The following is a 24649-nucleotide window of genomic DNA, read 5'->3' on the forward strand; positions in this document are numbered from 1 at the left end:
AAAACCTGTAAAATCCACTACTTCAATATAGCAAAAATTGTTAATACTTATAAGAAGAATACTATATATAACTTAATAATTCGAATATTACTTTAATGATGCATTCCATTGGACATTGATGAAAGAACAAATATTTGATCAATTTCAAGCAAATTATTCCTTCTTGAAATATATTCATTATAGAGGAATAGAAAACCACAATCACCTGAAAAATATCTCACCTGCGATGTAAACAAATATTTATCTCACAAATTGTGAAGCTTACAGATTTCAAAAGTAAGCATGGAGTACTACTATGTAGAGGTACAATTATAAAATTTTTAAGCAGAAATTTTTGCTTAAGTGCAATACATTTGAAAAAAGTTATTCAGGTAAATGTATTGCACACATAAAAGTAGCAGAAACGATATCCTCTATGCCAATGCATATCCAGTTTAAACCTGCTTAAAGTATAAAGAATCACAACAACACAGAAATAAAACACAACGACGAGCATATTTTTTGTAGTCAAAACGGATTTGGATTTTATTCAATCACTGTCATGATGTCGTGGTTATACAAGAGTGTTATACAATGCGCAGAATGTTCCTCGAGATCTACATGGCGAGAGGAAATATGTTTACCAAAGAATATATTTATAAAATTAGTTGAAAAGAGCTGTTACTCGATTTCTTAAAATCCGAAAGATATTAAAAATTGTTTCTTAGACAAAGATATTTTGTATTTTTTGGTAAACATATTATTGTTGCACAATAAGTAAGACAAATTCTGCAATATATAAGACAAATCATCCAATATTTGTTCACTGAAGTCTCGAAACGAGTGAACTGAAAGGGATCTTCCTAATGACAACTAAAATTTTGTATGCTCAACTACAATTGAATCTCCAAGTTACTAGAACGATATGACGCGACGTGAATAAAAGATCAAATCGCAGAACTACAATGAAAACAATATAGTCCCCTGTTGAGCCATGATGTATCTTGCTATGTATTGGATACAAGAATAAAGTGCGACGATACCACAGACAAATCGACACACGTCCACGATCTGTGTAGGATTGTGCATGAAAGTATCTATCATACATAGATAAACTTTAACTTGTAAAATCCGTAACAGCTATATCGCGTTAATATTTATGCTTGAAAGATTAATCTGTCCCTGCTCGATAAACCACTCCGCGAACGACCAAAGCGTCATGTTCAATCGGAATGTGGGAAAATCGATTGATCTCTCATCGTGAAAACTAAGAAATAAACTTACAAGTTACATTTGATAATTACTGTAAATAGCATAAACCTATATACTGAAAAACCTATAGATTACGTAGAACATTATGAACCTAAATCTAACAACTAAACTATGTATCGATCACTCGAAAAAATTAATTTAAGAGTGAACAATTAGTAGACTTCCACTGTAAAAAGGAACGATAATCTGGTAAAAGAATTTCGAATGAAATAGTCGTAGCAAGGAAGGGTGATCATCGGCAGCCAATAAGTGTTTCAACGTTGAAGTAGCCATAAAACACAACTGTTGATCTTCCAACGACAGATACTTCTCACCCACTGTCCTAAGTTCTGCCACACTACTAGGATGAATTTCAAGTATTGTCATCAGGAGTGGAACAATCCTGCAGACGACATACGAACACCCAGTCTCCTCTCGCTGCATCAATAAGTTATGGTTAAGCGTCAAATTCTGCAGAAGTTCTCTATTAATGTTACCTTGAGTTTCCAGTTTTTAGTAAAGGCGAACATCGATCGTTCTGCCATCGATACGTGACCGATTCATCATAGCTATATATAAAAATCGTTAAGAAAAATCTTTGCAAATATTAAATTAAAATTTAATGTAAAAATGATCTGTATTATATGTTTTTAATTTTATGATTAAACCTTAAAAAGGATACACACAGCGCGTTCAGCATCCCATTCAGATGCGAATCGTACCATGCCCATATCAGTACCCCGCATTTCAGCAAATTTGACCTCTCCAACGTCTTGGAATTTATCGCGCAACATTTGCCATGTTGTATTTGGAGGAAGCTATTACAATTATTATGTATTAAAAAATCATAAAAATTAATTTTCATATATAAATTTTCATTCAAATTTTTCATTCAAAAAGTGCATACATTTCCTATAAGAATAGTATCCGACATTGGCCGTGAACCATTTGTATTTTGTCTGTTGCCACCTCCACCTTGTCCCTGATTTCCAGCGAAACCACCACCTCCACCAGGAACACGATCGTTGTCTCCTCTGTTGAATCCACCATCAAAATCTCTGCCCCCACCGAAGTTAGAACCACCAAAAGCATTGTTTCCACCGAAGCCTACATCATTGTCCATTTTAGATAAGCCTCGCGGCGCAAATGAATTGTTGCTTTGTCCACCAGCTAAAGAGGCTTGTAAATTAGACAAACCTCCAACTCCTCCGCCGAAGTTATTTAGATTAGAAGCCAATTCATTTGTTAATGACGAATTTAGCAAAGAACTCGTGGTCAGGTTAGCACTCAAACCTCCAGCAAGACTTGCTTGAAGAGCTGCTGCATTTGTATTTGTCAACGCAGATGCTATAATAAATATATAAATATATTTTCGTTAGCATCATAATTATCTTATTTTGTTATATATATTACATTTATAATAAAACCTACTTACCTAACTGTGCTGGTACAACATTATTTAAACCAGCCCCAAAAGCACCAGCAGCTAATACAGGAGCAGAAATAGGATTCACAACGGGTGGATTATTTGCTTGTACATTAGGAATGTTTCTAGCTACATCCATTAGTCTATTACCACCAGCTCCAAGTCCCATTCCAATTCCTTTTAAACCTATTTTAAATATAATTATTATATATATTAATTTGTATGCCTATATAAGAAAGTAGGATTTTTTAGATCATAAAGATATACCTTCTGGTAATTTTGGTGGCATATCTGGTTCATTTGCTCTATCAAGTCTTACAGTCATACGTCTGTCATAAAGTTGTTGATTGTGCAGCATTGATATAGCTTGCACAGATTCTACTGGATGATCATATTCTACCACACCAAATCCTCGTGATTTACCATCTTTATCTTTTCCTAATTCAACATGTAGTACTTTACCAGCTAATTTAAATACTTCCAATAATTTCTTTTCATCCACTTTGTAATCAAGCTAAATATATAAGGTAGAATACTTAAATTTTTTATCATTATTTAGAGTTATTAAAGTTTAAAAAATACAGCTTGTATAAAAAAATACTTACATTTGCTACAAATACTCTAGTAACTAAAGGTCCATTAATACCTAAAGATTCTAAAAATTGAGTACTTAGACCATAGGTATTTCCAAATTTACTATCACCACCACCGCCGCCGCCGCCACCACCTCCACCACCACCACCACCACCACCAGCAGGAGCATTCATATTCTGACGCCCTCCACCTTGTGGTCTTGGTGGATCTCTAAATCTATCATCACGAACCCTTTCATTGTTACGAGCTGTTGCCAAGCGACCATATTTATCTCGTTCAACATCAAAATCCTAAAATAAATAAATATTGTAAAATATATTCCTAACACAAAATATGATAATAATTTATGATAATAATAGGATATAAGGAAGTTGAGAAAATAACAATATACTAACTACCTCTTTGACGACCAGCTTTCTTCCTTTGATATCATATCGGTGCATTTTTTCTACAGCAATTTTTACTGAATCTGAATCTTCAAACTCAACAATACCACAACCTCTTGGTTTATCATTTTCATCAGTAAAAAGTTCTACATGAGCAACTTTTCCAACTTCTGTGCGGAATAAGTCCTTTAGATCTTGCCAACGGAAATCATAGGGAATGTTTGATACATAGATTCGTCGATCTGAAGCTTTTCGACCACCACGATCGTTTCGTTCCCTACTACGATCACGACTTGTAGAATTTATACGATTTTGTCGATCTTGTCTTCTATTACGATCACGTTCTCTACTTCGGTCCCTTTCATCATTATTCTGCACTTGACCCCTAATGTTTAATATGATTATGTAGAATAATATGTATAAAAAAAATTTTTATAGTTTTTTATTAATATATGAATAGATTTTACTCGAATAGAGTTTTTTATTTATGATTTACATAAACTTTAGTTAAAAATATGCAATCAAAATAATACTTTTTCAAAAATTTTATGCTACTGTTATACGGAAAATGTATTAGCGTCGGTTTAATTGAACATGATTCTTCGTGCCGACAAGGAACTTGAAGATAAATTATTATAAATACAGATTTTATACTTACTCCTCTTGTTTAATCATCCTTGAGAATTCTTTCACTGAATGAACTAAATCAATCAAGGAACTTATATTAAAGTTCGAAATTAAAAAGAGTAAAAGATACCGAGCATGCAAACATACGCGACACGAAGCGTCTTATAAAATGGCCGATCAAGGAAATGCTAAACCACACCGGAAACTACTGTATTCAAAAATAGGTATTTATTTAAAAAGAATCATACAAAATTCAAAAATTCAGTTAAAACATTTCGATAATTATTACATTGTTATATTACAATTATAAATTATTTTTGTTATATTTAAATAAAATCTTTTTATATGTTCTATAGAGTTATATTATAATCTTAAAAATGATTTGATTAAAAATATTCAGATTCAAATTATTGGATTCGGAAAAATTAAAATTCAATTTTGTAACCAATCAAAGTTTTCCTGATCAAACTCGATACTTAAATTTTTTTTCAAATATAAAAATATTACAAAAATATTGAAAAAATTTCTTAATATTTTTATTTTATTAATTTATTTTAGAGAATAATAATAAAAATTTAAAAAACAATGATATTATTATAAAAAAATTTTTTTCATTCGTCATTATTTTATAAATCAAAATGTCGGTACATATGGAGTCACTCGTCATATCCTATATATCATCAATTATATTTCCTCGCAAAATAGAATAATCTCTATCTTACAAAATTTTGTATTCCATGTTTTATATTCTGTATTAATCATATAAAAAATTAGAAGTTCAATTATAAATTAGATATAAAATAGAACTATCATCTATTATATTTTCATATAATATAGTTTAGATTGTGACATGAAAATGCATTGAATGATAAATATATAAGATGGTATGTCTATTTGATTATCTTGTCTGTGACTAGTAGTATGTAGTTTTCGAATTATATGACAGAAAAATACATTGGATGATAGATCTATTGAATATTTAATCTGTGGTTTCGTTTCTGTATAGCAGAAGACATTGTTTCGCGGGAACCAATCACAAGTGCGATTCATTCCTCGTTTTGGTGTTGGTTCGACGTGCGCACTACTTTGGGTGGTGGAAGTTCGTGTTTTTATTGTAAAATTTACAGTGAGAATGGCAGCGCAGTGGATACGAAATGCAGTAAGTAACACCTGTCAATCAAGAAATCTCAGAAACAAGCATGTTGTAAATGTAATTTTACCTCTTCCCAGATGACAAGGTTAGAATTCTTCATAGATTGGTTATATATCTTTCTGCTGAGTTCTAATGTATTAGTAATGATATTATCTATCCATATATCATTTATCTTTTTTTCTTGTCTTTCTTTAACATTATATTATTTTTCTAATATCACCTTTATATTATGTTTTTTTATTAAGTATAATATTATTTTGTGCACATTTTTATGAATAACTATTAATATCGATATTTGATTAACAGGTTCCAAAAATTGGCTGCGTCCGTTTTTACAGTAGTAAAGTTCATAAATGTACACTTATTCCCGGAGATGGCATCGGGCCTGAAATTTCTATTGCTGTTCAAAAAATTTTTGATGCTGCTAAGGTAAACTGGTTTTTACATATAATTTTGTAAGTTAATAATTTTTGTTATGCACGATATTTTTATGTAATATGCATGTTCTATAGAAATAGAATAGAAATGTTGAATAGAAATGTTCATAGCATGTTCAGTATTTCTGTTATATTTTTATATAGTGTAAGAGTATTGTGTATTTGTTTGTATTTTTGCATTATTTGTTTGAACCTTACAAGGTGACCCCATGTGTCCTACTACTAACCTTAAGGAGTTTATTTTAATCTTACTCTTATACAGGTTGATCCAATTGTAGGCTAATTCAGTCTGCTCTTATTGTAGTTAAGGTATGTTTTTTATTTTATATATTTTTTTTTATAAATATGTAATGTATATTATGTGTAAACTTTAATTAAATACATCAAATTATTAAATTATTTTTATGTTTAATGATAATGTATAAAATAGTGTTAATATTAAAAAAAGCAACAATGCATTATTTCTCAGCATGAATGAAAAAATTTTAATAGTATCATTCATATATCATGTATTGCATAACACTGTTACTCAACTTTTAGTATTTATATGTACATTAATATATGTGTCTATGTATTTTTTGATATAATAATAATAATGAAAATGAATGTATTTAATATTAAATAAGATTTTATTAAAATATTTTCTATTTCTTATAATATGCAAGTATAATATAAGTATAAATATATAATATTTATAATTTTTATATTATCTTTAACATTAGGTACCAATAGAATGGGAATCTGTTGATGTAACACCAGTAAAAGGTCCAGATGGAAAATTTGGTATTCCACAAGCTGCCATTGATTCAGTTAATAGAAATAAAATTGGTTTGAAAGGACCATTAATGACACCAGTAGGAAAAGGACACAGATCTTTAAATCTTGCACTAAGAAAGTAGGTTTACTTTTTATCTTTGTATAATTAAGAATTCTTCTTTAATTATACATAATTTCTTATTCACATATTTTCTTATTCTTAAGATATCTATCTTAATTTATTTAAATTATATAATCATGAATATTATTGTAAACGTATCATTATTTAAATTAATTTAGATTACTTTGTACAAAGATTTAAGAAGTATTAAAATATTCACTTATTTTATATTATACAATGAATAATTTTTTTTTTTAGAGAATTTAATTTATATGCTAATGTTCGACCATGTCGTTCCTTAGAAGGTTACAAGACATTATATGACAATGTTGATGTTGTTACTATTAGAGAAAATACAGAGGGAGAATACTCTGGTATAGAACATGAAATTGTAGAAGGAGTTGTACAGTCAATTAAATTAATTACAGAGGAAGCTTCCAGTCGGGTAGCAGAATTTGCTTTTCAATATGCTCAAGATAATAATAGAAAAAAGGTTAATAATTTATTTATTTAAAAATAAGATTAAGTTATCTTATATAACTATTAATATATTTTATAGGTGACAGCTGTACACAAAGCAAATATAATGAGAATGTCAGATGGTTTATTTTTAAGATGCTGTAGAGAAGCTGCACAAAAATTTCAATCTATTAAATTTGAAGAAAGATATTTGGATACAGTGTGTTTAAATATGGTTCAAGATCCCAGTCAATATGATGTACTTGTAATGCCTAACTTATATGGTGATATCTTATCTGACATGTGTGCTGGACTTGTTGGAGGACTTGGACTTACACCAAGTGGAAATATTGGTTTGAATGGTGCACTGTTTGAATCTGTATGTTTTTAAAAAATTTTTTTATAAATATTTTTGCAAATGCAATAGTGTGTGATTTAATAATAATTTTATTTTAAAATAGGTGCACGGAACTGCTCCAGATATAGCAGGCCAAGATAAAGCAAATCCTACAGCATTATTACTTTCTGCTGTAATGATGCTTAAATATATGGGATTAAATAAACACGCAAAAATTATAGAAACTTGTGCTTATGAAACTATTAAAGAAGGTAAACATTTAACAGGAGATCTTGGTGGATCTGCAAAATGTAGCGAATATACTGATGAAATTTGCAAAAAAGTTTTAACATTAGCAAAATAGATGATGCAAAATTTATTGGGTATAAACTGCCAAATACTCGTAGAAATAACACATGTGAAGTAAAACGTTTTTAAACATGTTTATAATTATTATTTTCAAAATTAACTTCAATGGACTTCTTGGAAATATCTGCAATTTATTCAATTAAATTGCAGAGATTTTCAGAATGGATAAAAAATATTTTATTATTCATCTATTTACATTCATTTAGATAATTTTTTGTTGAGTACTTGAATTAGATTAATGTAAAATTTAAATTTATCTCCGTGGATTTATTAATGTGTAATAGCATTTAATATGATTTTATTGCCACGGAATACACGCAGTTTAGTCGCGTGTATTGACTGAATACATATACATGTATGTTTGTCATACTATTTTATTGTAAAAGGAGGATTCTAATAGAATCTGTAAAAAAATAGGCATGTAAATTAATTTAGATACAATGTATAATACTTTTAAATAAAGTTGTTAATGATGCGTGCCTCGCGGAAGAATTTAAAAAAAACAATTGCGCAGTATTACACATAAATAAAATATTATAAATTCTAATTATATTTTATTATTTAACCCAAAACTTTTTTAAAAAATCATTATAAATATAATATATTAGAATCAATAAAAATTTTTATGAAATTGTGGTTTATATATAGTTACGTAATTCCATCTAATTTTTAGCATACAAGTACTTGTGTATTTTTACTATTAATATAATTTTCTGAACACTGCAAGTTTTTCATTTCAAAATATTTGCATATTAGTTCATTTACAATATTTCTCAAACAAGTATTTATAAATATAAAATTGCTGCTGCTTTTTTCTTATAAACTATAAATGGAATAAATTTAACAACAAATTTTATTTATTCGTGGCACCATCTCGTGAATGGATACTGGAAGCTCCAACTTATTAATAGAAAAACAGAATATGCAAGGAGGTATTCGTGATAGAAAAGAAGAATATTGCTCGAGAAGGATAGAGAAAACATGCCACTAATTTCGATTATGCGGTTCCTGATATCTTCTACTATATACGAAATATAACATTGAAAATTAATTACTACTTTTTTTATTAAAGATTATTGCATTTTAGAAGCTCGTTTTTCAAAGCTAGAATTTCAAACAATTTTTTCATATATATTTTGTTGAGAAATTCTTTTCAATTAATTATTTATTAATAATTATCATAAAGAATGTCTCAATTGTAAAGAGAATATATAGAGACATAGAGAATAATTCGAGATGAGATATTACATAAAATTTTTCTATTTTTTAATATAAAAATAAAAACTGTTTACGATACATAGTGTATATTTATCTATACATATGTTTTAATAATTAAAAAAACTATCTCTAACTCTAATTATTATCCATATAAATATGAAAGTAATATGAGAATTTCTTAATTTCTATTTATTATATTACATTACATTCTTATATTCTAAGGAAGGAATTAATTGTAAAAATATAATTCTTGCGATATCAATATTACAAAGTTTTACTCTTTGTGATGTTATGTTGTAGTTTTCATTCTCAACCACTTTATAACTTTCCCCTTTCTCCTACCCTTTTCTCTATAGTACAGTATGCTTCTAAGGAAAACTCTCAAGTATGAGAAAAGTTGTCGGCTATATTTCATGGTCGGCGAAGGAAGAGAAAGGAATGGGGAAAGATCCGGTGTCATCTTCGCTGCTCGTTAATACTTTCCGTGATTTATCGAGATTCCCCGAGTGAGTAATGACCGACTTCTAGTAAATTTTTAATATTAAATTTTCTATTCAACTATGATATATATATATATATATATATATATATATATATATATATATATAGAATGACGAAAATTTTTCTTAGTATATATGTATATAATTAGTATATACATATATTAACTATTTTTTGTTTTATCCTTTTTAAAGTTATAGCTACAAAAATATGACCAATTGAAGAAATATAATTGAAACTTAGAAATCAGATAAATTTACACGTTAAAAGAAGAAATTAACCGTTTCTCCGAGTTGATCTCCTTTCGGTCTAATCGAAATTTATTCGAAACGACCGAAACAAGCGATCTCTAAGCGATCGTTTAACAACGTTTGACGATCTATAAGCGGCAAGTGCAAGGTGCACTGATCGTGATTGTGGCGAAGGGCTGGTTACACAAAAGGTGGAACACTCGAGGTCGAAGTGCGGAAAGCGAGGCATGCATATTCAAACGCGGGAGGCGCAGACGTAGTCATAGGAATAATAAAAATTCGAGGGTTGAAATTATTTAGATTTATGCCCGCTCTCTTGTTCCGGTGCCGGGCGGTGACGAGAAGCGATTCGATTCCGGGGAACAAATTTCATGCATTATTCAGGACTCGCCGCAATGCACCCCAGTCAATGGAACCGATCCTTTGGAAAAAGTCGTTTTTAATCTCTCGTCGCGTTCCAATAATGCACATGCACCGCCCGCTCACCTCTTCCCCCCTCCCCCTCTACATTCGATCCCCCGCTGCCCCCGTTCCGCTTTCACCCCTTTACCCCGAGTGAAAGCCGTGTTTTCTGCCTTTAAACCGAACGACAGTTCGAACCCGAACAATAAATCGGGGAGGGGGATCTATCGGTATCTATCCCCTGTGAATGTGCTCCACGTACTCTCAGTTTAGAGTTCCGCAATTTATTTTCCACCTCGGTGTTCATAATCGTTGGATCCGATCGTTTCAGGGAACCAAACCGTCAAACCGAAATGCAAAAGCTGCTGACGGAGCAGCTAGAGATTTTCTGCTTAATATTCACCCTTTCTCTTTCTTCCTTTCATCCTTTCTCTCTTTCTCTCTTTCTATATGTATGTTAATGTTGGAGCGCAAGTGTCGCACGAAATGTTTCCACGCCATGGCTTATCTCTTGTTATTGAAGAGATTCTTCTTAAGTTGCTTGGTGAAGAGTTTCGCGAATGTAAATGATACATAAGATGCATAGACTTATCTCTGAGTTGAATAAAAAGAAATAAAGAAATCGTTACAAATTTTTATAGATATGTTAGAAATTTATTTATGTAAATTCGACAGATTCATTGATTGTCCTTTAACTTTTAACGTTTAAAAATTGAAATTTAGATTCGGATAATCTGTGTATCTCCAATCGTTGTATATCTGATTTATTTTTCATAGTGCGTTAGTTTCGTTCAGATAAATCCCGAATTCTGAAAATTATCTAATTTGATGTTAAAATTTTGTTACTTTTCATGAATTTCTAATTGTTAAAAAGTGATCGATCACAGAGAATAAAATTGGATGTAATTGGACGCCTCGGAATAAATCGGTGAGCAAAAAGTAATGATAGATAACGAAACAAATTCACGAATAATATACAAATATATGTTTTAAACTCGATCTGTATTCAATTTTCAACCATTGTTGCATAATAAAACAATTTTAATCCCATTTTCCCATGTAATCCAAAATGTTATCTAACTATTTTCTCTGGGAAACTATTCTTTCGTTCGTAATCAGATCAATAGGAAATTGTTGTTTATTTCTTTACTCGTTGTCAAGTTGCGCTCTTAATTAATCATTCCACAGAGAATGGCTTGTAATCGCCTTACGATGGATTAATGGATCTGCCAGTTGTCACGTTGAGGTAGGTTCTGTTTCATTATTTTTATCTTCACGATCGAGATGCACGGTCGAGCACGATCTTTTCGATCCTCCGTGCACACAATGGAGAACGGTTCTTATTCTTGCGATTGTTTCAGTGATCTTCCTGTCAATGGACGGATTTACCGAGCCAGAATGAAAATCGATACATCGATTTAACTTTTTACCCTTCTCCGAACGAGCAATCTTTGCGAGATGTCAGATTTTCTGTAAGAGACTCGAATGAGGTTGATGATAAGATACATCCCGTATTAAAAAGGTGAGTCTCGTTTCGTTTCTTTAAAAACTACATTTTTTTAAAATTGCGATTAAAAATAAATCAGACAATTGTCTTTCGAAGTTCACTTTTATGATTGCAGATTGTCCATGATCCATTTATATTTTACATTTCCTTTTTAAAGTTTTCTAGTAAAAATGAAAAAAAAAAAAAAAAAAAACGATTGAAGAAGTAATCGTAAGACAAAATTGAATGTGAAAAAAAGATTGGATAAATTTTTTCCCTCCCATTTTTTGCTAAAAAGAGTCCAGAAATTACATACAGCTCTTTCATTTTTTCAAATAATAATAATAATAATAATAATAATTGTCAAATCGAGAATCGATAACAATGGCGGATTAAAGCTACACGAATCTCGTATCGATTAATCCTATTAACCGGAAAATTTTCCAAATATCGTAACGTACGTTTCCATTTCACAGTATAATACCATAAATGTCGTATTAACGTTTCGAATTAGGTATACACGATTTCAGGAGCGGAAAAGCCGTTCATCGAAGTGAACAAAGAGGAGCTACGCGATCACGCGCTACAAATTAGTCGAAGCACCTGTTAAGAGAGTCGGATCGAATGATGTCATTGTGATTCCAGAGTCGAGCCGCAAAATAGCGAAAATTGATAGGAGCAACAAGGGTGAAGTGATCTTGGTGCTTATCACGATACCACGTTTCAATGGCGATTTAAATTTAATATGTAAAATATTTGGGGGAAAAATATCATTATTTATATATACACGATACAAATTATTAATCGTTTCCTTACAAGGGGAAAAAGAATAAACCTGATTTAAACGATGTTTATTACACATAACATGCCTTCTACGATGATATTATTCATAATATAAAATTTCATCGATACAGTATACAATTAACAATGCTATCTCCTTGCTACGTCTATTTCATCATGTATCATCAAACATCATGTATCATCAATTTCATAAAATTTCCTTCGTTATTAAAAAACATTGGAAAGAGGAAAGAAACGTTTCCTGTTAATTGTGCAGAAATAAATAAAATTTCCATGGGGGGGGGTTGCGTACGTGGAAGAGCATCTTCGTTGGTCTAATCGCGCGCGAACATCGCCCACGAACTTTTCCATTCAACTTTTCCTTTGCAAATGAGACGGCAGATCGATATCTCCCGTCACAGATTTGCCCTCGTCCCTAAAAGCCACGTATCTCTTGTCATTCCGCGCGCACACATCGAGGACTCCTCGGTGTGTTCCCCTAATTGTCCTCTGTCAACGGCCGCGTCAAAGAGAGGCCTGTCGACTACACGGGAGAGGCGAAACTTGTGTCTCGATCGACGAGGAAGGAGAGGATACTTGGATAGAAGTTTATTAGTCAAATAACGCGAAGAAGAGGCCGATGAGGGTGAGAGGGTGTGACCATATCGGGGCTGAATATGACGGATATTCGGTGTGTGTACGTGTGCGTGTCTTCGAGGGTACTCCTCGATTATAACGAGTGGTGGCGCATTCAGAGAGATGAAGAAGCACCATGAAGTTGCACCCGTCCCTTACCTCGCCTTCTGTTTCATTCCGAAAAATCGAGTCCGTATTTCTTCGTCTTCGTCTAAGATTCGTTAAAGAAAAGGTTTGTGAAAAATTATTCTCTAGTTTCAATTGAACAGAAAGTCTTCGAGGTATTTTATTAAATATGGCTTTTTTTCTTTTTTTTCTCTCTCTTATCAATAGGAAGCAGAGGTATTTTGATGGAAAGAACACGTCCACGATTGATTGAATCGCATTACTTTTATTACGTTCAATATACAGGAGTCGAATGATTTCTATTAATACATATAGATACAATAGAACGCTACTATATAATATGTACATCGCATATCACATACAGTCGAATTTGGAACGTGGCGGCGTATCCACGAAAGAGATCTCTACGATCTTTTCTCTCCTCGCTAAGAAAATGACTCTTTCTCCATGGGGAGAAAGTGTCGAGTCTCGGAAGAATAACAGACACGATTGCGCAGATTGCTCGGAGTGAAGAATCTCATTCTCTGTCTGGTAAGTGCGTGACTGAACAACGATATCAAAAAAAAAAAAAACAAAAAGAAGAGAAAGAAAAGAAACGTTCCACGCTACGTGTACGCGTTTCGATTACATCACGAATCGAGCGTGCGATCGATATCTGAAGGATACCGTCAGGATTAGAAACGGAACAACACACGGTTTGCCATTTACGCGACAGATAGCACCAGATGAAAGTTCGAGGCTGCTAGTTCTTTTAATTATCGTCTCTAAATGTGCAAAGTTGTTTCTAAATATTCACATCGAATAAAAACAGGAAAAAAGAAAAAAGGAAAATTAAACTAAGCTAAAAGAATATCTCGGAAAAATTCAATATTCATCGTATACGCTCAAGAAAAAAGTAATTATCAACTATAATAAATTACGACTAAATCTCAAAATAGATTTTTTGAGATAGAAATATCTCAAAAAAAAAAAAAAAGAAAGAAAGAATAAAATTCGTTCGATAAAGGAAATAGAAACGATAATAAATATCAATAGATATTAAGAAATCAAAAATTCTTAAGATACGAGGATACAAGGGAACGAAATATATTGTATCATTAAGTATAACGCGATATAGCAATTAGCAAATCTAATATTCGGTTGACGATCCGTTTTTTTAACTTTTGATTTGTTCTGCAACGATCGAAAGAAGTCTCCGCGTTTTTTTTGTTTTAAGTCCGTCTCTCTATATGAAGGACGAAGTCGTCGAGTGAAAATCAGGCCGGTAGGTCGGTAAAAGTGTCGGTAAGCTACATGCTAATTTATACAGGCGATAACGAAAAAAAGGGTGGTTCGATTTTCACGAGTTATTCGGTTACTTGCGAACTCTGCTCGTTCGAGGTATCCCCCTTCGGCTCTTTCACGTAATCCACGACCAACTCCAACCCTATCAACGCTCGAAGATCTTTCCTCTCCTCTTCCGGGCTCGTCGAGGCAACCGCGATGTCCTCCTGCTTCGGGGACCTCTCGCCTGCGTTTTGTAACAAAATTTTTAAAATTAATCAAGGGTAATTGAGTTCTTTCTTTCTTACTTATTAAAAAGTAAAAAAAAGTATTAAACTTTTCGTTCGTCGTTTTCTTTTATCGAGACAGTTTTGTCTGAAACGGAAAGCAGAAACAGAAAAACTGTATTCAACGAAGAAGAGAATTTTTAGAATAACTTTCCACAAGAAGAAGTGCAAGTATTATCAATTTTATCAAAGAATTAATTTAATTAAATCGTAATTTAAAGCTCGATATTTACGATATATTTCGATACTAAAAGATCAAGCAAAGATCAAGTTAAACTAAAAGATAAAAGAAATCAATTTTCTCAATTGTCACGTATCGTTCCACTAAGACACTATATACTCAAATCTATATCAACAAAAAGTAGTACAACTCGATAAAAGCACAAACATTTATATAAGAAAAGACAACTTTAAACATGAACACCCACTATTGTTATCAACGTCCTTCGAATTATCCTCGCTGTCCCCGGACGTTTCGCTCCTTGACCCTTTCCTCGCCTGGCCGATGTCCCTGTACGTCCTGGTCAGATGTCTGAGGATGTAATTGGTGCCGCGTGGATTTTCCTCGCCGCTCTTCGACGTGCCAGCCTCGTCCCTCGTCAAGTTCAACGGTCTGTTGCTGTTGTACTCCTTGGACTGGGGCACGCTGAACGCCGAGCAATGCTTCCCCTTGAACGGGAGCTGCCTCTCGCTCAGCTTCCTGTCCCAAATGTGGCCGGACACGCGAAGATCGATGAAAAAGTGCAAGGGGTCGATGCCTGGATAGGATTGGGGGATTGGGTAGGGCGGGTACCAAAGCGGGCCGGGGAGGAATTCCGGGTTGGCCACGTTCCCGGGTAGGCCGAATCCTTTCACGGATGGGAGCATCTCGCAGCCCCGTGGTGGAAGGCCGGGGAGAAAATTCCTCGAGAAATCGAGCTTCTTCTGATCCGACAGGAGGGGGGGTAAGTCTTGATTCCCTATCTGATTCCCCTTCGCGCCGCGCTCGTCGTACGGATGATTTCTGTCGTTGTAATTGCAACTCTTGCGCTCGCCCGAGTGGGTCTCCTCCGGCTTCACCTTGTGCAACTCGCCGGGGAACATCGTCTCGGGCGGTTGGGCCTGCTCGAAGTGGCGCGGCCTCTCGTCGAAGAAACACTTGCTCTGCTTCCCGAACTCACCCTTGTTCTCGTCAACCGGTTTCAAGATGTCGAAGCTTGGCTTCTGCTCGAAGTTGCCCACTTTGCTGGCCGGGTCGTAGCCGTCGCTCTGCTTGCCTCCGTTCTCCAATCTCGTCTCCGCCTGCTGTTGGCCATGTTGGAAGTATTTGTCCATTGTCGATTGTTGTTGTTGTTGTTGTTGTTGCTGCTGTTGTTGCTGCTGTTGCGAGTGATGGTGATGGTGATGGTGATGATGGTGATGCTGCTGCTGCCTCTCCTTCGTGGTCAACTCCAACGGCCGATCCCGAGCGTCCCTCCACGATCTCTTGCGGCGGCGAGGGGCGCTCGTCGACGTGTTGCCGGCCGACGACACCTCGCTCTTCGCCTGCACGAACGAGCGCAACATCTCGCTGAAGAAGAAGCTGTGCGGCGTTAAGGGCACGTTGTACAAGTAGGGCGGTGTAGCCGCCAGAAGGCGGGAGACCAGATCGCCGCCGGACAACGAGGCTGGACTCTTCAGAGTCGAGGGATCACCCGTGGTCGTTGTCATGTTTCTGCTGCTCGTTCAGGGGATGATTCACTGGAGGAGGAGAAGTTGGAAAGTGTTAGATAGACGGTAAATGTTACGAACAAAGTGGGAGTATATATATATATATTCTGGATAAAAACGAATTGAATTTTTAACATATCATTCCAGATGATAATTAATTACAAAATCTATATAATTCTTTGAACAATGTTCCTCGTCATTCGGTTCTAATAATTTTAAAAATTAATTTCGATGTGTGTATTCAAATATATATCTTTTGCGCGTATGCAAGTGTACAATTAATATTCTTATAGGGATTAAATACACGTATCCTGTAACGATCGAACGCGGGGAGGAAGATGGTCGTAAGCGAGAGCGTAGAATCGTGGGAGCGAAGACGCGCTACTATTGTCTTCAGAAATTAATTGAATATCCTCCATTGTCGAGTCTAAGAGCGAGAGGCAAGGCAACGCCTATGACTGGATAAGGGACGAGTAATACCGCCAGGCTTGCTTCGCATCATCCATTAAGGATTACTAATTTCTGTCAAGTGCACGTTCGGTTTCGCGCCAACGTCTTCGCGGAGGAATCCCCGAGAAATCGTTAATGAGAATCTACGATCGTAGGTATTTCAATTAAACTTGGCGCCACGTTCGTATGAACAATCGAGCCGGGAACAATTAGTAATTAGTAAGGTTCCCCACATCCGACGGATCTTCGCGATTGATATATATATATATATAATTTAGAACTTGTTCGATCAATTTGAAATTTAATTATGTAGGAGCCTCGTAATTTTATCTTTCTCTTTTTCGATGATCTCTCCTTCGTTCTACAATCTTTGCCATTTGATTGTCTTAATCTCTTCTATCGATACGATTAAGTATTTCTTTTTATTACTCTTCTTTATGATATTTCCTAGCGTTAATTGATTAAATTGATAAAATAAAATTTCAATTTCTGATTTATTTACGTAAGTAATGTAAATGTTAGATCAATACACTTTGTACATTTATATGTACGTATGCACATTTATTTTGAAATATATTTGATAAATATCTGTATTTCCCCATATCACGAAGATCATATCGTTGAATTTTTATATTTAAATTTCGATGGTCATTATCAATTACCACTTTATGAGAACACTTATTAAGCGCTTAAGCTGCTTAAAGTTGCTATCAACACGCGCCTGTATATCCTATATCTTCGAACTCAACAGTTAAAAAGAAGAAACAAAACATACTTTCCTTATTAGTGATCAGTTAAGCAAGTTTCATCAACACCCTTATAATCCTTCAATCGATTGATTTATATATTCTAAAGAAAATGGAATACACTGGCAAACAATTTCTTGGAAAAAACAAAAAATAAAATAGATTCTATTATCCTATTATATACAAATACTATTTAAATGTTTGGAGAAAAATCTTCTCACAACGATCGATCATTTTTGCAAAAATTAAGAGAGCGTAGTGAAAAATTTGTTTGTCGCGAGAATTCAACCAAGTCTTTCCCCGCGCCAAGATTCTTTCGTCGATGGAAAGAGAGAATAATGTAACGGGGCGTGGAAATGGTGGTCTGTATCCGTGTCCGCGCACCGAGGAGGGATTGGGTATTGTTTCGGTCCATTGTTTCCCAAACAAACGGCGTCCACGTTGTTTCGTCAGAAGATATTATGTTCAGCCAGACAGGCAGGACGAACAGGAAATGGACTGCTGTCAGTTTTACTCTTCGTGATAAATACGGGCTCTCTCGTCGTCGGTGGCGCAGCGCGCCCATAATTCCCGCCGTCTCCGCATCGCCGTTTCAACATCGAAAATCTTTCGATTCCTCTCGAAGTGAGCGTGAAACGGCAGAAACGGTCAGAACCACGGTTTTTCGCCGCTTTTATTCCCTTCCCTCCTCTGAATATCATTCGATCGTTATGAAAGAAATATTCGATCTTTGATGAAAAGAAATGGAAACGATTTCTTCCTCCCCCCCCATCTCCCATTTTTGAAAGAAATCCGTTTCGAAAAGAAATTTATTTTGGTGATGAGAGGGAATGAGAGTGTAGCGAATATGAATATTTTTCGAAGGTTTTTTTTTAAGAGAAAAACAAGAAGATGATTATTCGTTATCTACTTAAATTTTCTTTTCGATAAAGCAAAGTAAATAGTTAAAAATAGCCACGTCGAAGTAAAGTAAATGGATCGCGGATGCCGTTGATACTCTTTCCCCGAAGAATCCCCGGAGACGCGAAACGATTTTTTTCCCCCTGCCCGCGATGGCTGCCTGCAAGACAATAGAGACGCGTTTCCATTGCTTACATCGCGAGCCTCTCAAACAGGAAATTTTAAAGCTTCGCGAAATTCAGTGATATCTTCCCCCATTCAGTTGTCTTAAAGTCAAGCTTCGAACAACACGAAGAGGATTTTCGCGAGGGACATTAATTTCTTGAGATCGCAGCGACCACTTTATTCGATCCTTTTCTTCTTGTTTCTTTCTTTCTTTTTTTTTTTTATCCTTCTTTTCGACGTTGTAAAAATTCAACGACGAGAGAGGAGAGAGAGAGAGAGAGAGAGAGAGAGAAGGAATTGCAGCGAAATTTACATCCCCCTCTAATACTTTATGGAAACGTTACAGCATCTTCTCTCCTGGTCCCTCCTATTTAAATCACATTACCCCCCGAGATAAAATAATTCAACGTGCCGCTACGCTCCCGAGGATACGTCAATTATGCAAAAAGTGAGAATTTCCATTGCGTGCGGTCGACTCTTTATTCTATTACCAACGGGGATATAAAGAAACGTCGAGGAAAGTATCGTCGAGAAGCGAGTATTTACTTGAGATTCTCTTGCACGAAACAATTTATCCCCCACTGGGCTCTCCCTCTCTCTCTCCCTCTCCCTCCCTCCCTCCCTCCCTTCCCTAAAAGTCAATGGTAACACATTTTCACCGGCAACCCTCGTAATATTCTATTTAAGTGTCCTTTAAAAATCGCAATATACATTTCAATCTTCCCCTCTAGTAGTCAACCTTCAATCCGTCGTTGTATCGTTTCTTTAATGGATGATAGCGTCTCGTATTCCTCTTTCACGCGATTGTTTCGCGCGAAACATCTTGCGATATGCGATACACGGGCGATACAGTTTATTGGAAAATCTGTATCTGTAGAGAGAGAGGATAATAATAATCTGAGAGAAAATATATTTAACAGGTGATTATTTTCTTCCAAAATGGATTTTTCATTGTATTGTATTGTACGATACGATAAAAATTACAATAAAATTAAATTGAAACGTTGATATATATATATATATGTATATATTATAAAACGAAGTAGGATTGATTGACATTAACCACCATGACCTTATTTTATTCTTTTCAGAAAAGAAGATGATCACCCGACGCTATTAACGATTAAGAAAAATGAGGCAGCTATTCATTTTGATGAATATCGCGTATGCGATAAACGCGTGCAATTACACAAAGTCATCGATTACTTCATTCAATCTTATCTCTGATTATCAGTTACGATTTTCCAATTAAAATTTTCTATCCACCAATCTCCTCCGTGTAAAAAAAAAAAAAAACATAAAAAGATTCTATTCTATCCATCCTCCAAACAAAATAACCATATTCCTCGTTACCCAATTTTATCCATTTTCCTGATTACAAATTACGATCCATATTTTTTTCCAACGTTTTATCATCAACGTACGACTAATCCGTCTTCCTTCCCCGATAGAAGTCAGTTCTGCGATAAAGCGAACGATTCCCTCCCCCTCCCCCATCCCCGGAATGATAATGCACAAGTTTTGCATTATCATTCCGTCCATCCGTGTGGAATCGGTCGAACCAACCGCAACCTCAACGATCATCATTTTCCTTACGGGAGCCCATCCTTCTCGCGACTATGGTTTCAGTTTCGCGCGGGTGGGGGGGAGGGGGAGGGGGAGGCCCGGTTTACGATTCATAAGACAACTCGGTGGATTGAATTAAGCGAGCGGTGCGGCAGCTGCCAGTCCGTTCCCGGTTTCTGCCCGCGCACCCACCGCGCGAATCTGCATAATCCCGTTCACGTCGACGATTCTAATTGGCGGATTGTTTCAATCTCTGTCGCCGCGAATATTTGCATTGCTGCTCCTCTCGTTTCTCCATACCCCTCTCCTCCCCGCCCTTCCGCTTTCCCCAAATCGACGACTCGTTCGTCTCTTTTCGTCCAATTCATTTGCTCTTCCTCTATCTCTTTCTTTCTTTGGCGCTCGCTCCTTTGGATTTCACTTATCCCTTGCACTCGTCTTGATTCCTCGTTTTCTTTCCTTCCTTATGTATATATGTTCTTGGTACGCTTTATACGTGTTGTTCACCATTCTTTTTCTTGTGGGTGGTGAGGGGGTGGTGGTTGGTTTTAGTGGTTGTACGGATTTATTGGATCTATCTATTGTATGTTTTAAATATTTTTGTTTCCTTTTTACGCCTTTGATTCTTCCTCTTGATGATCTTGTTTCTCGGTCTTCTATATGGTTTATATTTTTTGCGCGAATTTTTCTTTTTTTCTCCTTTTCGTTAGTTAATTATTATCTTCATTTTTGTTGTTTGATTTTCCTTTTTTATTCGTCCTTTTTTCGTATTTTTCATCGTGTTTCTCTTCGTCTACAATCTTTTATATTTTCGTTGCTTTCATCCACGTTTTAATCCACTTTCATCTATTTGCTTCCTTTATAGGTCTTCTGTGTTCTCTATGCCTCTGTGTTTCTCGTTAGCTTTTCCTTTCCACGTTCTCGTGTTTTTGCTTTTGCTAAATTTCTTATACGACTGCATACGATTGTTTGGAAATACATTATGCGCGCATATTTGAATTCGTCCCAATAAATTGTTATCACATTATAAGTAAAAATATGTAAACTCTGTTTAAAAAAATTAAACTCAGAATTTTTCTTCGCCACTGTATCTTTCATATCGTTATCAAAATATCAAATTTCAATTTCGTAGCGTCATTGCGTATCTAATTTCCATTTATCGTTTTCCATTTACGCTCGATTAATTTCCTCTTTGATTCTCTCTGTTCGTGTAATTAAGTAGAAGAATCCTAGATAAGGGAATCCTAATAAAAAAAAGTTCGAGAGAAGAAAGAAAAATAAATAAGCATAATACATAATATAATAAATAATATAATAATATAATAAATAATAATAAATCGTAATATTTGTAATAGTTTCGATCATTAATAATTTTAATAAACATACTCTCACCGTGTAATTATTCTCTCTTAATATTATCTTTTATATTTAAACGTTCTCTATACAGAAATATTTTATTCGTTCTTTTCTTCCTTTTTTACCAAGATATTATACTTTATTAATGCTTATTTATTAGTATCAAAGCAAGATAAGCAAAATATTATTTACCAGTATCTAAAAATAGAAAAAAAAAAATGCGCATTCATGAAGCGAGAAGCGAATTAATTCCCTGTCCTAACAGATATCTCGACCGATTTCGCCTTCTTCGCGTCCTCCTCCTCCCTATCCTCCATATCCTCCTCGTTTTCCCTTCGAGCAAAGGCGATCCCTTTACAGACCGCATAAACATTTTTATTGCGACCAGACGCGGAACGATCTCGCTTTGCATAGAGAGAAAAGAAAAGGAAAAAATGTCAGTCGCGGTAGAACTCGATTTCCTTTTTATTTTTTTTATTTTTTTTCTTTACGGTTGAACTCTCTCTCTCTCTCTCTCTCTCTCTCTCTCTCTCTCTCTCTCTCTCTCTCTGCGTAATTCCTCTGTATATGCTCGTAAAAATAAAGAGGGGGAAGGGGAAAAAAAGGGAAAAGAAAGAAAGGAAGGAAAACGCGGATGAAAATATAACGAAACACGGAGGATCGGATGTGTATGTATACCGACGATAAATAAAACCAGGCGCATCGATACGAACTCTTTCGTTAGCGCTTAAGATTAGCAGCGATGGCGTATCGTGGTTTAAAGGAACGGCCAGGGGATTTGAATGCTTTCGAGGGTGCACAAATTGCGGTACAATCGATAACCGCGAAAGATTACGGAAGAAAGGGAGGATTAATTGGTTGGATGAGATGCAAGTCGAGATTCTTGCGGTGAGAAATTATTGGTGGATGAAGATAGAGGGTCTTCGTATCAAATCTTTTTCGAAACTCTTAACATTGTTGCACCTCGAAATGCATTAGACGGTTATGATTTGTTGTATATCAAATCAATGTGTTTGAAAAATCATTGCGTTAAGAAAAGAAAATAATCTTTTCGAATCTTATAGATGAAATTTTTTGTACACGTGAGATAATTCACGTGTACGTAAAAAGAATTTTAATATCTATGTACTTTTTTAATTAAGTTTTACTTAATTTATTAACCGGTTAAATAAACGGTAAATCAAATTTCTATAATCCTTCTCTTTTCTTTTTTTTCCTTTTTTTTAGATCGAATGCAGTAAAATTCGTATTAATATTTTCATTTATTGTACGTAAAGTTGTGGTAAACTGATCTTCATCATCTTCATTTAATCGAACAGACGATATGATGGACACATAATCGGTATTATCGCACAGAGGAAAACACGCGCGTTCAAAGCGGGGTGTAGGGACCAATCTAGGATTGCACGATGAATTATTACTGGAGACACACGATACTCACAACATACTCGCGTTACATACTAATTTTCAATTGATCCTCTTATATCGTTTCTTTTTTCCCCCCTCCCCCCTCATCCATCCTATTACTCGATCGTTGTATCGATATAAATTAGATTGAATTCATTGGATATAATCGATGAAAAAGCGAACAACGTCGGATTCGACACGGATCTATTTCTACTTCACGATGTAATTCCGAGTATAAACAAAATAAATTATCGCAAACCGATCTTTCGTGGCCTGCCACTTCATTTTCGATAATCGACACGGCAATCCACCCGCAACAAATCAAATTTCCCCACGTGTAATTCCCTCCGTCGTTCGAAACCCTTACAATCAAACAAACATTCGTCGAATCATCGTCTCAAGATAATGAACACCAACAGATTCCAACACCCCCGTTTCCCAAAAAAAAGAAGAAAAAAAAAAGAACATCAATTTTCATGCATTCAACGATCTCATATCAGATATTCTCTCGTCTGCCGAGAGGGACCAAAAGAGAAGGTCACTGAAGGGATAAACAAAAGGGGTAAAAATATCACGGAACAACGATGGATAAAATCAAAAAAAAAAAAAAAAAAAAAAAAGATCGAGGTAATAAACGAAATAAAAAAAAAAAGCAGGTTGAAAATCAGATCGAGTTCGACTCACCTGTACACGAGGCGACAGGTTGATGGTTTCCGGGGTGGTTCTTCTCGGTGATCCACGGAAGCAAGGATCTACACGGGGATCCTGGTGGGCGACGGTAACGTGGCGTGGTGCTCGTGCCAGCAAATGAGATAATAATCGGAGGACTCAGTCACTCGTCGTCGGGCACCGTGGCAGGCAGCGGTGGCAGGGTGGTTGTTCGGCGGCAGTGGCGAAAGTGGGGGTTGTATTCCATCCCTGGCGACCGTCGACGAGTCGAGAGTGTACGAGCGCGAGAATGACAGAGAGGGAGATAGCGGGGTGCCTGCGACAAGGGGCGAGAGGGCGAGAGAAGGAGCGAGAGAGGTAGAGAGAGAAAGGGAGAGAAAGGGAGAGAGAGAGAGAGAGAGGGAGGGAGAAAGAGAAATCAGAGGGGACGAACGGTAGTAGGAGGAGGGCTGGAGGCGGAGGGTGGTGGTTTTTGAGATGATCCGGCCAATCTGCGCATCATTTCCCCGATGCACCCCGCGTCGCGGCAAACCGGCGCGGATTCCGCACCACCGCAAGCACCGTAGAAGCCCTGTTGAATGCCACATTTTGAGGCGAGGATGGAAAAGAAAGGGACGGGGAGAGCGAGCGCGGTGCGCGGACAAGGATGGGAAGAAGGGAAGAGCAAGGAAAAAGGAACGAGAGGGCGGCACTAAAAAAAGAGGGAAGAGAAGCGACGGGGGATGAGGAGAGACGGGGGGGAGGGAGGGGAGACGGAGAGGAGTACAAGCACGGCCTGCCACTGGGGGGATGAAAAAAGTGGAAAACAGATATAGGCAAAAGAGAATCTTTTCTCCTCGTATCTCTCGCTTCTTCCCCC

At 35.5% G+C, this 24649-nt stretch overlaps 3 protein-coding genes across 6 annotated transcripts; 1 reads left to right on the forward strand and 2 right to left on the reverse strand.

Moving 5' to 3' along the window:
• Positions 1 to 497: 497 nt before the first annotated feature.
• LOC122719209 (heterogeneous nuclear ribonucleoprotein M) lies at positions 498 to 4421 on the reverse strand. 4 transcript variants are annotated; one of them, XM_043944837.1, is made up of 9 exons: positions 4295 to 4421; positions 3646 to 4021; positions 3262 to 3540; positions 2924 to 3170; positions 2666 to 2842; positions 2428 to 2577; positions 2138 to 2337; positions 1913 to 2048; positions 498 to 1799 (listed from the first exon to the last, which is right to left on the reverse strand). In XM_043944837.1, the coding sequence occupies exons 1-9, from the start codon at positions 4309 to 4311 to the stop codon at positions 1744 to 1746; spliced, it is 1638 nt and encodes a 545-aa protein (XP_043800772.1). In that variant the 5' UTR covers positions 4312 to 4421; the 3' UTR covers positions 498 to 1743. The 4 variants fall into 4 exon arrangements, with proteins under 4 accessions (XP_043800772.1, XP_043800770.1, XP_043800771.1 ...); XM_043944835.1 differs by having other exon boundaries at positions 498 to 1668; positions 1728 to 1799; positions 2138 to 2577; XM_043944836.1 differs by having other exon boundaries at positions 2138 to 2577; positions 3649 to 4021.
• A 719-nt stretch (positions 4422 to 5140) lies between these two features.
• Positions 5141 to 8442, forward strand: LOC122719138 (probable isocitrate dehydrogenase [NAD] subunit alpha, mitochondrial). The gene is made up of 7 exons (XM_043944727.1): positions 5141 to 5147; positions 5273 to 5422; positions 5723 to 5845; positions 6576 to 6748; positions 6989 to 7223; positions 7290 to 7568; positions 7651 to 8442. The coding sequence occupies exons 1-7, from the start codon at positions 5145 to 5147 to the stop codon at positions 7888 to 7890; spliced, it is 1203 nt and encodes a 400-aa protein (XP_043800662.1). The 5' UTR covers positions 5141 to 5144; the 3' UTR covers positions 7891 to 8442.
• A 5905-nt stretch (positions 8443 to 14347) lies between these two features.
• Positions 14348 to 23902, reverse strand: LOC122719173. The gene is made up of 3 exons (XM_043944776.1): positions 23806 to 23902; positions 15271 to 16561; positions 14348 to 14802 (listed from the first exon to the last, which is right to left on the reverse strand). Exons 2-3 carry the CDS (start codon positions 16529 to 16531, stop codon positions 14639 to 14641), a joined length of 1425 nt encoding a protein of 474 aa, XP_043800711.1. The 5' UTR covers positions 16532 to 16561; positions 23806 to 23902; the 3' UTR covers positions 14348 to 14638.
• Between the last annotated feature and the right edge of the window lie 747 nt (positions 23903 to 24649).

Source organism: Apis laboriosa, unplaced genomic scaffold (assembly GCF_014066325.1).
Source record: "Apis laboriosa isolate Shangri-la unplaced genomic scaffold, ASM1406632v1 scaffold70_cov154, whole genome shotgun sequence".
Lineage (NCBI taxonomy): Eukaryota > Metazoa > Arthropoda > Insecta > Hymenoptera > Apidae > Apis > Apis laboriosa.

Bases quoted from the DNA above. Each gene is read 5' to 3' on its own strand.
- LOC122719209 (XM_043944835.1), bottom strand. The intron at 3,541-3,645 runs GTTAGTATATTG...TATTTATTTTAG, and splicing joins AGCTGGTCGTCAAAGAGGTA to GATTTTGATGTTGAACGAGA. The intron at 2,578-2,665 runs GTAAGTAGGTTT...TATTTATTATAG, and splicing joins TGTTGTACCAGCACAGTTAG to CATCTGCGTTGACAAATACA.
- LOC122719138 (XM_043944727.1), top strand. The intron at 5,423-5,722 runs GTAAGTAACACC...TTTGATTAACAG, and splicing joins CGCAGTGGATACGAAATGCA to GTTCCAAAAATTGGCTGCGT. The intron at 6,749-6,988 runs GTAGGTTTACTT...TTTTTTTTTTAG, and splicing joins TTAAATCTTGCACTAAGAAA to AGAATTTAATTTATATGCTA.
- LOC122719173 (XM_043944776.1), bottom strand. From the start codon at position 16,531: ATGACAACGACCACGGGTGATCCCTCGACTCTGAAGAGTCCAGCCTCG. The intron at 14,803-15,270 runs GTGGGTGTTCAT...TACAAAACGCAG, and splicing joins GAAGGACGTTGATAACAATA to GCGAGAGGTCCCCGAAGCAG.